The sequence below is a fragment of the Mirounga leonina genome, unplaced genomic scaffold, assembly GCF_011800145.1.
Source record: "Mirounga leonina isolate KUSES-001 unplaced genomic scaffold, KU_Mleo_1.0 Mir_115, whole genome shotgun sequence".
Lineage (NCBI taxonomy): Eukaryota > Metazoa > Chordata > Mammalia > Carnivora > Phocidae > Mirounga > Mirounga leonina.
In genome coordinates this window covers 74982447-75000050 of record NW_023270268.1, presented here as the reverse complement: position 1 = coordinate 75000050, position 17604 = coordinate 74982447, and the positions used below count along the sequence as shown (strand labels likewise).

The window sequence follows — 17604 nt, the reverse complement described above, 5'->3', positions numbered from 1 at the left end:
ACTTCAGCTCCTTCTATAGTTTGATTATGGTGGTGGTAATATGATTATATACGATTATCAAAATTCATACTGTACACATAAAATTGGTCAATTTTATGAAATTTAAATATCTTAAACTATGAAGAGAAGGAAAAAATCAAGACTTAGAAAATTATACCTGTTAGCGTCCTTCCTGCATTCAGAGGAGGAGCAATGACTCTGAAAAGTTTCTGCATTGAAATTAAAAAGAAAACAATCACCATCATTTTTTAAAAAGAATATTTTCAAAAACATAATCAAGAATCTTATGCTATTAATCACCTTTCCCTGACTGAATTAGGTATTTGCTATTGAGATTAAATATAAAACTTTTAATGTGGCCGTGAACTATTATCAAAGGATCACTGGGAGACAATTGTCATATTCCTCACTCAAAGAAACCATTTAATAAATACCAGTTAGATGAAGGTCTTTGTTGAGATTGTAATTTCTGATATAAAATATCCTTAGGTTATTCAAAATGCTTTATTTAAAAACAATAGTAAGAGAATGAAGGGATTAAGAGCCTACCAAAATGGTAATGAAGCTTACTTTAAAATGAAAACATCTGAACAACAGCAGACACAAAAGGAAACATCTAAATTTAAGCATAGCCTGTGAAAACACAGTAGGATTGATGACAAAACTACACTGGCCTTCCTCAGAGGGAGTTACCTGTGTGGGAAAGAACAGACCCTTAGCACTGGGAAATGTAAATTAAACTGTTCATTAGCATCCAAAAGCCCAAAAAACCAATCCATATTTTCTTTCCCAGGGAAACCCTAAGTCTCTCCCTCCCGCTACCCAACATTTTGCTAAACCGGTATATAAACCTTTAGTTCTGTTCTAATCAGTAAAGTACCCTTTACTAAGTGCTCCTAGTTCTTGTGTGAATAAACCTTATCTTTTCTGCTGTTAATCGGTCTTTTGCCAGTTAATTCGCAGCCCTTCCCCTACCCCTGGGACCTAAATTGCGAGAGGAAAAGTCTTTACTCTCAACTCAAGGCACTACTTTTACCTCAGAAGGAGCCAAAGGTAGAACTAAGGAAAGATTTCATCAGAAAACTGTGGTAGTCATCTCAGATGTGATGACCACTGTCATTCTAGAAAACCTAGAAAATTTCAAGAGGCAGGACACCTTTTAATTTAGACCTCTTTAAGTACAAAAATAACTAAACATGGACAAGTGATTTCCTTGTGGGCAGAAAATTATAAAAAAGGAATCACAGCATGCCCCTAACCTCCCATTGCTAGCTAACCTCTCCAAATGACTACTTAATACCAAGCTCTTTCAGAAAACCATTAAACTTGAAAACTTCTCTTAACACAAAACAAGTCAACCTTAATAGGCCAGCAGTCCATCTGAGGTGTATAGGTATAAATGCAAACCAGACTTTGAGGAATGAAACACACAAAACTAAAACTTAAAAAGCCCTAAAACAAAAACCCTGCAATCATTTTTATCACCACAGAATGTATTGAATCAGGATCTGTTTCTAAAGATTATTTTGAGAAAAACTAGAAATTGTAGAGGCAGATTTTAGGCAAAGGGCTGAGCAATGGAAATCTGATCAAGGTAAAAGGGCCCAGAGCTACTACTGAGCTGACTGCAAACAGTCTCATTAAGTGACCCACCTCGAAACAGCCACAGGCCCTAACTGACCAATTACAACAAGGCACAGTTTCTAATAGAGATTACCAAAAAAAGAAAACTCCAAACATCCCCATACTCCCTCACTCCACCCTATAACTGTGGCCCCTCACCACTGTCTTGTTGAAGTCTCTCCTCTGCCCACTACTCCCTTGCAGTGTATTCAATAAACTTTTATCTTTTTTGTTCTGTCTTAGGTGAAGTCTTTCACTGTGGGCACCACAGGCCCCCATCCAAGCAGAGCACCCCACATTTGGTGGATGCCCCCACAGGATCAGGAGACCCCCATAACTGGGATGTCTCACATGTGATGGCCCATATGGGGACCTCTGTCCGCCCAGGGCTCTCCCCAGATTCTCTGGGAATTTCTCGGGACTTTCCCTCAGTGGGCCATCCGATGGGGGCATCTTACAGAAACTGCATTAATTCTTCCTAATTGTGGTTTAGTAGTGAGATAGAAAACATTTTTTGTGTGCAGGGAGATCCTGGATCTCATTGAGGACACGGCTGACAACTCTTACCAGGGAAGTACTGGGGAAGCAGCTGAGAGGTGTTAAATGTAAAGACTACTTAACTAGACACACAATCAGCGTCAAAACCAGGGGAAGAGGGCTGTGGCACTCATTCTGGAAATTGACCAAGAGAAGAGGGGTGCAACCAAAACTGGAGGAGTTTTGAATTAGAGTGATACTCACCTACCAAGTTAAGTGTGTTTAATGAAGCCTGAAATATCAAAAGATAACTGCTGGCTTAGTAATACTGAAGATAGTTTTGGATGGCCATTAAATGTGAAAAAAAAAAAAGTTGCTTGGATGCCTTCTGCAGATGCCTGGCTCTTGTGAGCCAGGTAATTAGTCATTGTAATAAAACAATGGGCTGGCAGGGTACTACATATATCCACAATCCATTATCTATATTCTGTCCTCAATTTAAGGCAAATAACAAGATGGATATGGCATTTGGTTCTTTTTAAAATAAGCCCAAATGCTTTTTAGCGATAAGGAGAGTAAATTATAATGCATGCTGTAAACGCTGAACTGGGAAAAGCAACAAATCAGCAATTAACAAATAATGATCTTTCACTGTTATCAGGACCCTCCCCCAGCACAATGTATCTACAAAGAGTATTTCTCAACAGTATATTTGCTACACACAATAAGTATATAAAATAAATTTCTTATACCTTTTGGAAAATGTACTATAACATCAAAAATCTTAGGGAGGAAAAAAAACAAAACTTAAAGTCTAACAGGCAAGCATTATCTTTAATTGTATCTATTTGTTCCCTGGGATTTAAATACCTACTTATGCAGATAAAAAAGAAAGCAATGGCAGAAGGTGTGAAATTAAAGGCTACCTAAATTCCCAAGCTAAAATGGGTATAAGTCTAATAATAAATCTACAAGGAATTAAGCGACTGGATGAAAACAAACTATTCAAAGCAAATGGATAATAGGAAAAAGCTCTTAACAGACAATATTAAATATGTGTCCAAGTTGGGAAGTATCTTACCTCCATTGGACTTATAAATTCATTCATGCCTCTGTTGTAGACATAGATCATAGCATCATACAGACGATTTTCCCAACACATGAGAACTACCTGTAAAAAGGAAGAGTCGCTTATTCCATACAATTGGGTCTCACCAATTATCTTCCTTAGAGCTTTAACAGTGGAGAAAATCTTGAATACTCTTCCCTAATTTTTCTTAGTCCTTCTCTGAAAAAAACTGAAGTACAGGTGACTCTTGAACAATGTGGAGGTTAGGGATGCTGACACCTCCCTATCCCTCTGCATAGTCAAAACTCCATATATAACTTTTTGACTCCCCCAAAACTCAACTACTAATAGCCTACAGTCACCGGGCAGTCTTACTGATAACAGTCAAGCAACACTTAATTTCATACATTATATGTATTATATTCTGTATTCTTACTATAAAGTAGGACAGAGAAAAGAAAATGTTATTAAGAAAATTATATGGAAGAGGAAATACATTTACACTACTGTGCTGTATTTATTGAAAGAAGTCCACATATAAACAGACCTGTGTAGTTCAGAATCATGTTGTTCAAGGGTCAACAGTACTCAAACACAATGCCAGGGTAAGAGTTGTTGGAGGTTCAATACTACTTTTAATTGTACAATAGCTACTTTTAAACATCCCCAATGTCTACTTTTTTCTCTATCTACCCCTTTTCCATATTCATTTTACCCTTGGTCAACAGCTCTACAAATTATTTAACTGAACATCTATAGTCAGGGCCACTGCTAGGATCAAACAAACCCAGACGTAGTCTCTACCCTTACAGAACTACTGTTCATCTTGGACACTAACCAAAAGAAGGGAGGGGCACAAAACAGTGTGAGCTAAAACTAGGGGAGATACTCAATTACACATTTAATTCATTTACAAATGTGATTTGTTACAAAGGAACCTGATTTGGTGTATAGAGTATTCAGGTCACCCCTGAGGAAGCAATATTTAAGCGAGGGCCTGAAGAATGCATGCATATGAGCCAAAAGCAGAGATGGAATTTAAGGACTATGCAGGCTGAAGCAATAAAGATGAAGTCTCAAGGCAGCAAGAAGCTTGAAGTGTTTAAAGATGGAGAGAAATTAATTTCAGAAAATATTTAGAAGAGGAACAGCGATGACTTACAGTGTACTCTATATTCTGTTCCTATGAGGGATATGTTATACAGAGTGACAAGGGAAGAGGGCTGAAGTAGAAGAGGAGAGGGTGGTAAAGGAGAGTAAGGAGCAGCCAGAGAATTAAGAGGAAAAACAGAAGTGAAGTGTCATGGAAGAGTCTTCGTAGACTAAGGCATGTTCTGGGCCCTTTTCCCTTCTCTCACTGCCCTCTCTCAGCCAGTGCTGTGATCATACATCTCTGTACTGATGAGTAACACATTTACCTCCCCTCTGACTCATATATCCAACCACTTACTTGATCTCTTCACCTGAATGTCTATCTCAAAATAAAATGGCAAAACAGAACTCCTCATTTTGTCTCTCAAACTTAGACCTACCCAGTCTTCCAATCTTCTTAGAGGAATCACTATCCACCTTTATCTCAAGCCAAAAAACTAAGTGTCATCCTTAAACTCTTTCTTTCCCACACTTCTACACCCTTGCATCCAATTCATCAGCACATCAACCCTACTGCCAAAACATATCCAAAATCAAGTCATCTCTCTCCATCTCACTGTGACCATCTCTGGTCAGGACCGTCTCCTGGACCAGTACCTAATCTCCTTACTTCTGTACTTGGCTCCCACCTTCATTCTGTTATCCCTAAAGTAAACCAGAGTCATCTTGCTTAAAACCTTTTAATGATTTCCCAGAGCACTAAGAATAAAATGGAAAAATCTATACCTTGCCTTGAAAGGTCTACCTCTCTTTTTCAACCAAGCTCCCAGCCTGTTTGCCTTTTATCTGTAACATTAACATTCGACGCCTTTTTTTTTTTTTTTTTTTTTGCATTAGCTGTTGCTTTTACCTGGAACAATCTTCTCCAAGATCTCTGCATTACTGATTCTTCTTGTCATTCGGATTTCAGACTCAATGTTACCTCCTCAGGAAGATTTTCTACAGTTAAGCAATCTAAGATAGCCTTACATCCTCTTTCTACAGTACTACCTATTTGACTTTTAACATAACACTTATTTTTTATACCTCTGGTTTATCTGTTTACTATCAAACTTTTTGGCTAAAATGTAAGCCTCTGGGGGCGCCTGGGTGGCTCAGTCGTTAAGCGTCTGCCTTCGGCTCAGGTCATGATCTCAGGGTCCTGGGATGGAGCCCCGCATCGGGCTCCCTGCTTAGCAGGGAGCCTGCTTTTCCCTCTCCCACTCCCCCTGCTTGTGTTCCCTCTCTCACTGTGTGTCTCTCTGTCAAATAAATAAATAAAATCTTTTAAAAAAAATAATAAAATGTAAGCCTCTGAGAGGATAAGCGTTGTCCACTAGGGTCACTGAAGCATCCTGGGAACCTGACAATCAATGCTTCTTGAATTAACAAACAAATGCTACTGAAAGAGTAAGAATATGACTTGGTACAGTGGACAGGGAGGGCACTGCTGACTTCATTGAAAGCAAGGCTGAAAAGTTATTAGGATGTGGGGAAAATGGAAGTACAACCTAGACAATGCTTTCAAGACATCTGGCTGTGACTGGGAAGAGCGACTTGGGGCAGTAACCCACAGGGAAGAAGTCTTCCTATGGAGGGAAGGGAAACTGAAAAGAAGATTTTTAAAATTGTTTTAACATAAAAAAAGAGTAGAGCATATTTATATAGTGTTGGGGAAAAGCTAAAAATATTGGGAAGACAAGAAATGAGAAATTTCTCTTATACTGGTGATACATAAATAAAACTAGATTGATAACATGCTCTCAAATCACTGGAACTATTACCTGACATGAAGACTATGCTAAATTACCCATACAACAGAAAGGCATACATTAAAGAGGATCTGGCTTTACTTTGCAAACTCACAGCCATTCATAAAGAGCTTCCAGGAAGAAAACAGTAACCATTTCTCCAAGTCCTTCACTTTATGTGATTTTGCACATTAAAAAAAACCAAAAACCAAAAAACTACTCTTGGTTTTTCTAAGATCTTTTAAGTCATCCATATTTTAACTCAACAGGGCTTACTTATTAGCATCTTTGCACTTCTGTGCCTTTGTAGGAGTGGCATGCCCATTACTAGGACTTACACGGAACTCAATAAGAGTGAAATGTCTAAGGCCAAAGTATATACTGCTCCTCAATTAAGACTGAAACTTATTGCAGAGACCTCAGATGTACTGGAGGTATGTTTAAAAACAACGGGCTGGCTGATCGAGCTAAGACATCCTGTAATTTCCTTCTTATAGTATGTTGTGCATTTCAAAACTCACTGCATAGAAGTTATCAACTCTGGACACACAAAGTAGCTTTCTGAAAAATGGCTTCATACTCTTAGAAGTGAAAATACTCTATTATTCATGCAAAAGTACTCATAGTTGAAATTCACTTGCAGGATGAAAACTGGTACTACTGAATAAACAAATGGATGAAGAAGGATCAGTCAATAAGCATCTATTGAGCAACTACCAAATGTAAACTTTATGCTAAGTGCTGTGGGGGATGTCAAAGAGATAGAAGACTCTTGGCTTGTAGGAGTTCATAATCCAGCTTTCATTAAAGAACAGTCCTAAGAAATATATTGACAAATACAAGTTTAAGAAACATCTTCCCAAAAGTGCTCAGTAAATAAATGGGGTTGATGGAAGGCACAATGGGGCCAAATCAGTCAGATAAGTATAAGCAATAAAGGAATGATGTTTATTCTGTATATTAGTAAATTTTCTATAAACTCACCTGCTGAATATCTAGGCTGGTGATATCCATATGTACAATGAGGGCTTCCACATTTTCCATTAACTTTTTATCTTGGAAGTGAACAATCAAGTCTTTCATTACCTGGGGGGTCATTCCCACCAATTTATCACTTAAAATATATGGTTCAAGGCACTCCAAAAACACTCCTTTGGCCACTGAATTCTCACTTAGTTTGTCATACATCTGGCTAAATAAAAGATCCCTGTAAGAGAAAAAGAAAAAACACACTTTTAGGAATATTCTGAGCATTCACTAAATTCAGTCTGCTCTTTCTCCTCTTTTTCCTATTTCAACTGACAAGTTTAACAAAAACAGTAACAATACTTGCATAGAGCTTTATACTGTGAAAAACATTTTACATGTAGTATCTTAATGAATTCCCCCAATATTTTTACAACCAAGAAAAGCTGAATAAATTATTTGCAGAAAGTCACATAGCCAACAAGTGATAGAATCAGAATTTGAACTCAGCCTTCTGACCTAAATCCTATGTTGAATCTCTTATGGCACACTGTTTCTTAAAGACAATGGTGATATGTCAGTGGGTAGTACAATGAACATGATGAAGTAGAAAAATATGAAAAAGGACTATCCCTAGGGACATCTAGCTGGCTCAGTCAGTAGAGCATGTGACTCTTGATCTTGGGGTCATGAGTTTGAGTCCCACATTCAGTGCAGAGACTACTTTAAAAAAAAAAAAAAGACTATTCCTATTTATCCTTTCCTCTTTCCTGATATCTAAATATTCCCAACTGATCTCCAGATGCTCTAATAAATATTCTCCCAAAATGATGAGAACATGTCTTTGAATTTTGTTTTATTTTTACTTTAAAGTAGGGATACCAATAGGAGTTGCTGGGTTTTATTCTTCTTACTTCTTTATTTATAGGCTCTGACTGGTTAAGAAAGAACATATAGTTTTGCCATTAATCTTACCAGCATTACATGGTAAGATTATTAGAGCATCAAGATGTTTCTTTATCTAGTTCTTATCCCTTGCTTCCCAAAGGGTTTAGGTGGTGATTATTGACGAAGAGGGAAAAAATGTTCACTCTTTAAAAATATACATATCTGGAATCTATCTTATTGCAGAAACAAATTTTTTTAAATTAATCTAAATGTACTACACTCAATATTTGTTTTATTTATTTCATATTTCTTCTGCAAATAGTCCATATATAATTTTATACTCAGAGATATAATTCCAAATTCCACTTTCCACAACATTATATAAGCATCATTCTAAGATACCACCTACTCTTTAAATTTACCATTTTGTTTAACTCACAACATTTCACCATACTGAAACAATAGAATTTACTTAAGTATTCCTGTAGTGTTGGATATATCACTTACTTCCAGTATTCTACTATCATGAGTGATATCACAATGATTATCTACATACAGTCTTTCCCATTTGGGGGACTTAGTTCCTTAGTCATTCTACTTTAAGAAATTTATCTTAAGGGGCGCCTGGGTGGCTCAGATGGTTAAGTGTCTGCCTTCGGCTCAGGTCATGATCTCAGGGTCCTGGGAAAGAGCCCTGCATCGGGCTCCCTGCTCAGCGGGAGGCCTGCTTCTCTCTCTCTCTCTCCCTCTACTACTCCTTGTACTCTCTCACTCTCTGTCGAATAAATAAATAAAATCTTAAAAAAAAAAAAGAAATTTATCTTAAGTCAAAAGGTATGAAAAATTTTGTGGCATTTGAAATGTATTACTAAATCATCTTCAAAAAGTATCACAGCACCAATTTACATTGCCACCGGCAATGTAGAATTGTACAGTTTCACCAGACAATTATGTTTGGTTTTTCTACCAGATAATTTAATAAGTGTAAACGAGGGGCGCCTGGGTAGCTCAGGTTAAGTGTCTGACTTTGACTCAGGTCATGATCTCAGGATCCTGGGGTCAGGCTCCCTGCTCAGTGGGGAGCCTGCTTCTCCCTCTCCCTCTGCAGCTCCCCCTGCTTGTGCGCGCTCTCTCTCTCTGTGTCAAATACATAAATTTTTTTTAAGTATAAATTAAATAATATCACTGTTTTTAATTCTCTGATGACTGGCAAAATTAAATGTTTTCCATGTTCCCATTCATACATTGTACTACCTTGTTATCATTCACCCGATTCATTCATTCCCTTTTGTTGTTTAATAAGAAAAACTGTGCTCGGGCACCTGGGTGGCTGAGTCAGTTGAGCATCCGACTCTTGGATCGTGCTCAGGTCATGGTCTCATGGGTCCTGAGATTTGAGTCCCTGTTGGGGCTCTGCACTCAGCAGGGAGTCTGCTTGAAGATTCTCTCCCTCTGCTCCTCCCGCGGCTCGCACGTGTGCGATCTTTCTCTCAAATAAATAAATAAATCATTTAAAAAAAATAACTGTGCTAATTCTATTTATCTGTTAAGACTATTTTTTACTGAATGTGTTATCTCTTCCTATGTGTATCATGTCACTTGTGAAAAGTGGTAGCTGGTTCATCTGCAGGTTTGGTCTTTCATGACAAGTTCCATAAAAAGGTCAAGAAAGATTCTGGAAGGAGCAGGATGGGGTCCTTGCCTCAGCTGAAGTCCTGGAATGGGACAGATGCTAAGAGAACTGGCTACAAATGCATCAGAACCACATGCCACTTTTCAATAAACAGTATATGCAATATCCTAGGAGGGAAATCCATATCCATTTATTTTTTTCCTCATATCCACAAATGTAATTTTTACATCAGTTTTCCCCTCTGCTTCATATTTTTCATGTTAGTTTCATTTTAATCAATAGTCTATCACATTTTTGTGATTACCAATTACTAACCAAGTAAAAGAAACTGAGATTAATGAAACTTTACTGCAACAAAGATAAAGAGTAACAAAGTAACTCTAATGAATATAAAGAAAATGCCATATTTGCTAGCCCTTCCACTCTGTAATGTGTTGTTAAAAACAACATGCTAGGGAAGATAATTATATATTTTAGTTCGACACCAAAAGCCCTAAGCAGGAAAATTAAAGAGTGAAAAATTCAGTAAACAGAGCATAAAAGGTGACAAACCAGGCAGTCCTGTAATAAACAGCAGCATGTAATGCTGGTAAGATTAATGGCAAAACTATATGTTTCTTTCTTAACCAGTCAGAGCCTATAAATAAAGAAGTAAGAAAAATAAAACTCAGCAACTCCTATTGGTATCCCTACTTTAAAGTAAAAATAAAACAAAACTCAAAGACATGTTCTCATCATTTTGGGAGAATATTTATTAGAGCATCAAGCAAGAAGGAAGAAAGAAAAGTACATACCAAAAAAAAGTGTTTAGCTCTTGTGTTTCTTTCTATATTTCGGAATTATACTCGAGGGTGCTGACTTTGTTTCCTGAAGTCCTAACTTTAAAACTGCTGTTTATCGCTTCAAACTTGGCCACCCCGTAGCCAGTACAATACAAAGTCCACTCTGAGTAACAGAGAGCCAAAGAGGTCTTCTTTCTACATAACATCACTTTACATTAATATGAGTATATTAAAGACATTATTTGGGGTTTACCATTCATAATTTCAAACTGATAGAGAAAATGGCCAAATTCACTTTGTGCATTATCAATTTTGCAATTTTAAGCATGTGAAGAACTCAGCTTTGATTATCAGTACAAAGCCAGACTGTCAGAAGGGGAGCAAGAGCCTCAGTCCTTAATACTTGCCAGTCTTGGGGTGCCTGGGTGGCACAGTCCTTAAGTAAGTGTCTGCCTTCGGCTAAGGTCATGATCCCAGAGTCCTGGGATCAAGTCCTGCATTGGGCTCCCTGCTCCGCAGGAAGCCTACTTCTCCCTGCTCCGCAGGAAGCCTACTTCTCCCTCCCCCACCCCCCCTGCCTGTGTTCCCTCTCTCGCTGAGTCTCTCTCTGTCAAATAAATAAATAAAATCTTAAAAAACAAACAAACAAACAAAAACTTGCCAGTCTTTACTACGGATATAACTGGAGCCAAATAAATAAATCCCCTGTAAATGTACGCAGGACTCAATAAATTCAAAGTTGATTTGGGCTGCTCTCCTTATTTACAAAAGTAATGGCAAAGTTCAAATGAACTATAAGAAATGATGTTCAAACTGCTCTATTTTCTGATAGAAGTATCACAGTTTGTGAAGATTTCCTTTAAAAAAGGCATGGCTTAATTCTGCTAAAGGTTGTATAACTCTATGAATATACTAAAAACTACTGAACTGTACACTTTAAAAAGGGGGAATTTTATGGTGTCTGAAATTATATTTCAATACAGCTGTTATAAAATAAAGGCATGGCATCTTTTTCACCTAGCTTTGATGTTTAAAATATTAACATGCAGTTATCAAGAAAACAGTATCTAAAACATCCAATTTCTCAACCATGCTTGATAATTACGATCTTTCTGTTTCTCAAACGATAATATTGACGTTGAACAAGAATGAACAAAAACCCTGGCTATCAAAAGACCACTTCAGATTCACTTTAGATCTAACAAATATTTCTGGTTCAGATTTATATGTAATTCAAGTCATCTGAATGATGGCTTCTTTTTTGGATATCTGCTTACAGTGATACAAGCTCAAAGTGGTCAAGATCATCTACACACAGCACCCATTTTGTCTTATAATGGCTTTATTGAGATATAATTCATATACAAAAACACAGAACCTATTTTTAAACACTGTTCAAAATTATGATTATAGTTCAAATAAACGCTGGACCTATTTTCAAAATAAACTGAAATTATGCCTATCGTTTTAAAGGCAAAATGACAAATCATTAAATGTCCTACATAAAGCTGAAGATGTACCTTTTGTCTAATACTAAAAAGAAAATATACACTACCAAATTGAAAGTAAACTGTGAAAGAAATCAAATTATGAAAATAAAAGTACAAGTCTTCAAAAACAGAATTTCCTGTCACTTCTGATTTTAAACAATTCACAAAAAGACTATAAAGCCAATTTTAACCAAAAAAGATGCCTATAACATACAGGTCAGTATGCCCTAAAGAGAAAAAAAAAATGTGGTTCCTGCCACAGTAAAAGGATTTTACACTATAAAAGAATTCTTAAGTACAAATGGGAATACATATATACACTAGTTCAATTACTGTTACTGCTGGATATGGGATTCTATGAATTATTACTGAAGTAACAGTGATCATAGTGCACCAGTTGTGGTACTCAGTTAAAATCAGTTCAGAATATGTATTTTGTTTATAATTGGACTTACATAAGAAACTGTGTGTAAAAGAGGTGACTATAAAAACAATGTACTCTATCAGAAGATATTAAGATAAAAGGCATTAGGGGGCCAGGATTGAGTGTCTAAGTGATGACCCCAGAAGTGGAGGAAATTACCTGAAATTAGCTGAGAACTAGATTATGTTTTGTAAAATTTTGTGTTATGCACAATCTAAGCTTTCTTTTTTTAAAGATTATTTATTTATTTGAGAGAGAAAGAGAGAATGAGCAAGCATGACAGGGAGGGGCAAAGGGAGAGGGAGAAGCAGATTCCCTGCTGTCTGAGCAGGCAGCCTGATGGGGGGCTCGATCCCAGGACCCTGAGATCATGACCTGAGCTGAAGGCAGACGCTTAACCGACTAAGCCACCCAGGTGCCCCCAATCTAAGCATTCTTTAAAGCAGTCTTAATGGCTCAGATATTTCAAAAATTTGGGAATGTGGAAGAGAAGACCCTCCACATTAATGGAACCAAATGTCAAAGAAGATGGCATAAAGAGAGGGTCCAGCTTAGGAAGAAAGATATCATACTGGATTGAAGCTACATACATCTGAAGCCTCCACTTCAATTTATCCTAGGGAATTGAGCACTTTTAACCTGACTGTCTATGGCAACTCTAAGAAAAATGATAAAAACTCTACCATTTGAGAGTGAGTACACTGAGCTATTTAAAGTATATACAGAGTTTTCATATCTAATCTATCTTTAATCATTGCATGTCTGGAATGGAAGGAGACTGAAAGATGACCTAGACACAAAGAATTGAGGTTGATCAACTGGCCTATTTGACCCCATATATGGGATCTTTCTGATGAAAAAGAAAAGCCAGGATGGTGAGAACTAAGCAAGCATAAAAGTGCACAGTCTAGAACACAAAAGGTAACATTTGACCCAATAACTAGTATCGCATTTCTTACATTGCTGGGAATGCTGCCCTGTCCCTTCTGCCCTTACTAAAATCTTGAGAACAGAAAAAGTGGGGGAAAGAGAGTTAAGAACACATATGCTGGACTACTCCCAAGCAGAAGTAGGTTCTAGTACAATCCGGTCCTCAGCCTTTGAAGTTTTTGTTTTTGTTTTTTTTTTTAATTCATTTGAGAGAGAGAGTATGAACAGGGTGGAGGGGGAGAGGGAGAGGCAGGCTCCCCGCTGAGCAGGGAGCCCAACTCAGGGCTTGATCCCAGGCCCCTGAGATCATGACCTGAGCCAAAGGCAGACGCTTAACCGACTGAACCACCCAGGCACCCTGGTCTTCAGCCTTTGAAAATGGAATCCAGAGAGAAGGAAGTCATACTATTTACACTACGGTCCCACGAAAATATCCCTGGCCCTGGATCTAGGCATGTATGAGTGTATCTAGTATATCTAGTATGTATGAGTGGGAGGAAGGAGAGAGAGAGGGAAGAGCTGGGAAAAGGACCCTTGAGATCTTCCTTCCCTTTGGAGGTTAGGTATATATTATAACTGCTGGTATTTTTCTCTGAGATCTCCAACAACAAATACTGTATTTGTTTCTGACACAGCCCAGGAGAGAACATGCTAAGGAGTCAGGGAAATTTAACGGAAAGAAAGAAGTTGGTAAAAGCAAAAAAATAATAAATAGATCCTAATTTGGTAAAAATCTAGACCAGATCTTATCTTCCAGGTTATAGGCTATGATTTAATGAAGTAATTATTGCATTCTCAGCCAGTCCATAGATTACATAAAATTGGAAATATTTCTTTTTCAAATCATATAAAAAAGAAAAGTTTCTTTCAGAAAATTTTGGAAATGAGTATTTCTGAAAGAATGAACCTATTTTTTCATTTTCCCTATATAATCCTTCATCTTACAACTAGTAGGACCATTTTAACTTTACATCACTGTGAGAGTAGTATTCACATATTCAAGATAAGTCACCCTGCAAACCAAGAGGCAGAATTATTTCATTAATTCATCCATCAGGTACTGGATAACTACTTTGTGCCAGGTACCATTCTAGGTGGAAATAATCCATTTTACAAAGATATGCCTTCTTACTCTAAACAAAATTCAGTCTTAGGTACTTTATTTTATCTCATAATTATGTCAACTTGAAGATTTGGGTTGATTCCAGTACTTATTAGTATTAGGAACATCTCTACATTTCAAATTCCTCATCTGAAAATGAGAAAAACATTACCTTACACTGCAATTATGAGGATTAAATATGTAAAACTGATCCATAAACTACTGAGCTACTTTTAAAAAATAAAGATAAATAAAAGTAAGGGAGTCTGAAAAGTGGGGTAAAGAGAAAACCAAGTTACGAAAAGCTATCATGGCTCTTAGCTTTCTAGGAAAGTTAATTAGCAATACAATTCACTGCCCATTAGCTAAAAGTGAACTAGCTGTTCAGGAGACGCAAAAGTATTTCTGGCAGTAGACCTGAGGGAAATTTTTCCCTTAGGCCTTCATAGAGGAGAAAATGAGTACCATAAAGCAATGTTTTCACCGATACCCCAACCATGAACACAACATACTCCAATGGATAGTAACATATAACACTGTATAGCTGAAACATTGGAATGGACGTAACAGAAACTATAGCTCTTCATGACTTAATGGTCTGACATAGCAAATAACTGCCCTCTTGATAACATTCATATACATTCATACTTTCAAAGTATGATCCAATGTTTTATGATTCTGGCTACCTGAACATAAATTCATGAGTCAGGTCAGTGCTGTACAGGGTTTTAGGAGTATCTGCACTGGATCCTCACAGTTGTCTACCACTCAGAAACAAACTAGTTTAAGGTTAAGAGCAAGAACTCAGGAGCCAGACTGCCTGAATTGGAATCCCATCTTTGCTCCTCAAAAGAAGTGTGAGTTAGCTTTGGCCAAGTTCTTTAATGGCTTTCTGCCTCTGGAATCGCCTATGTAAAATGAAGAGGATAATAATACCTACCTCACTGTTATAAAAATTAGATAAATTAATGTAAAGGGCCTACAACAATACCTGGCAAGAGAGGAGCTATTATTTTAAGTGTGAAAAAACTGTGAGCTAGCAAAGGTTGGTTAATTTATACAGTTACTATCTAAACCAACAAAGCCAAATCAAAGTGTATTTACACTGCTATCTTTTCAACAAAAGGCTCTAAAAACCAACACCAGAAGCACTCTGAATTTTGCCCTTTTTTGGGTGGTGTGTAAAACTGTTTTAGTGATAGTTCATAAAAGAGGATATATTTACAGGACATGAATCATACACTTTTACTTTTAAGATCTTTTAGTAGGATTGCTCTTTTGTTAGCTATGTTTGCCTCCACTATCCGGCCACACAAACATATAGCTGATAAACCCACAGCATCTATTTTGGAAAAGTTAGTTTTACTAGGTAAATGGACCGGAAATTGTTAATCAAGTTTCTGTAAATTAAACTTTCTTAAAAAAAATACCCAAATTCATAGACTTCATAACAGTAAATTATAATATAAACAAGAGGCAATCTGGGTTCAAAATAATTGAACCTGACAGGCACTGTATACTTACTTTCGCTCCAACAGCAGGCAGTAATCAACGATGACAGGCACCATGTCCTGAAGAAAAACCATAAAGAAACCATCAGCACCACACCTCTGTCCCATGGACCCCTGGTTCGACATAATCAAAGTGGTCTGCTTAAGACAATGGTAAATTGTTGGGAGAATATAACTTTATACCATGCTTTTGGTAAGTAATTTGGCACTATGTGTCAAAAATCTTAAAAATGTGAAAAGACTTTTACCCAGTAATTCTATCTGGAAATTTATCCTAAATACATTTAAGAAAAAAAAAAAGTTTAATGCATTTTCAGGTATTCACTGCAGATCTATAACAGAAGTAGCAGGAGAAGAGGGAGGAGAGGAAGAAATCGGAGTTAAATATACAACATGGGAAAGTCGTTAAGTAAATTTGCTGTTTAAATAAAATACTATGTAATATCACGAATTTACAAAGAGTTTACAACAACATAACAAACTTTAGGTGAAAACTATGTATTTATCTCACAACATTAATAAAGAAAATTTGCAAAGAAAAAGAAAAAAATATGAAGAAAATATATCAGATTGATAATAGAATACAGCTGGTCCTGTTGGTGGCTCAGGTGATTAAGGCTGTCCATATTTTGCCACAATCCTCCAAACCAGCTATTTTAAGGTTGATTTAACTTCTCGGTTTCATAACATTTTGATTACTTTAAATTCATCTTGTATAGACTTGTCTCAAGTGAATGACAACCCATAATTTTGGCCTTTTTCAAGAGAAACAGTTTGAGGGAGAAACAGAAGCTTATTATTCCTGGAAATTGTCAAGTAACCAAGCATTAGATTTCAGTAGTACTCTTTCATTTTCTGCTGGCTGCAGGGAAATGGCTTCCTTTAAAAAAAAAAAAAAAAAAATCCTAGAGGGCCTAAGTTCTAGGTAGAAAAAATCCCACCAGGGGAGAAGGCACTATGTGAAGAACAGAATACTACATGCTAACACTTGTTTGGCAAAACAAATAAAACTGAGGAACCCTTACTATTTGAGAGAGGTATCAGAAGGACCTACAACTCTGAAAAGATTCCATTTGCTTCCTTTAGTCATCAATATTCCTTACAACAGGATTTAAAATCTTATTTAGATTCTTCAAAAACAGGAACTAAAATAATTGAAAAGTGTTAGATCATGTGAAAAATGTGAAAAGTGTTAGAGCTACAGCAAGTGTCAACCCTGTATGAGAATACAGTGGGCCAGATAATCTGGAGGGAAAAAAATCTCCCTAGAAATGCTGGGGGAAAATTTAATAAACATTCCATTACAATACACAGCTGGGTTCCTAAGAAAGTAAGGGCAATACGAGTCTAAAAATGAAAAGGGAACTGAAAACCAAAGCAATAAGCCCTAAGCTGTTACTGAGACTGTCTTATACATTTGTTGGTCACATTAAGAGCTTGGGTTTTAATGCCAGAAAGAAGCTGAGACCTTAGACCCTTGCAACATAAGAGACTGAAGAAAAGATCTTCCTAAAACCAGGATTCTTTTTTTTTTTTTTTTAAAGATTTTATTTATTTATTTGACAGAGAGAGACACAGCGAGAGAGGGAACACAAGCAGGGGGAATGGGAGAGGGAGAAACAGGCTTCCCGCGGAGCCGGGCGCCCGATGCAGGGCTCGATCCCGATGCGGGGCTCAATCCCAGGACCCTGGGACCATGACCTGAGCTGAAGGCAGACGCTTAACCGACCGAGCCACCCAGGAGCCCCCTAAAACCAGGATTCTTGAAAAGCTACATCCTTAGTGAAAAGAAAAGAGGGAGGGAAATCTGCCTATAAGCACAGGAAG

At 37.2% G+C, this 17604-nt stretch overlaps 1 protein-coding gene across 6 annotated transcripts in view; it reads right to left on the bottom strand.

The window, feature by feature from the left end:
- Positions 1-17604, bottom strand: part of VPS8 (VPS8 subunit of CORVET complex) — a 252231-nt gene that overhangs the window by 153658 nt on the left and 80969 nt on the right. For all 6 annotated transcript variants that reach the window (XM_034999742.1, XM_034999746.1, XM_034999741.1 and 3 more), the window contains 4 exons: positions 15791-15837; positions 7036-7258; positions 3182-3271; positions 158-209 (listed from right to left, as the gene is read on the bottom strand). In XM_034999742.1, the coding sequence (XP_034855633.1) occupies positions 158-209; positions 3182-3271; positions 7036-7258; positions 15791-15837 (412 nt within the window). The remainder of the gene's footprint in view (positions 1-157; positions 210-3181; positions 3272-7035; positions 7259-15790; positions 15838-17604) is intronic.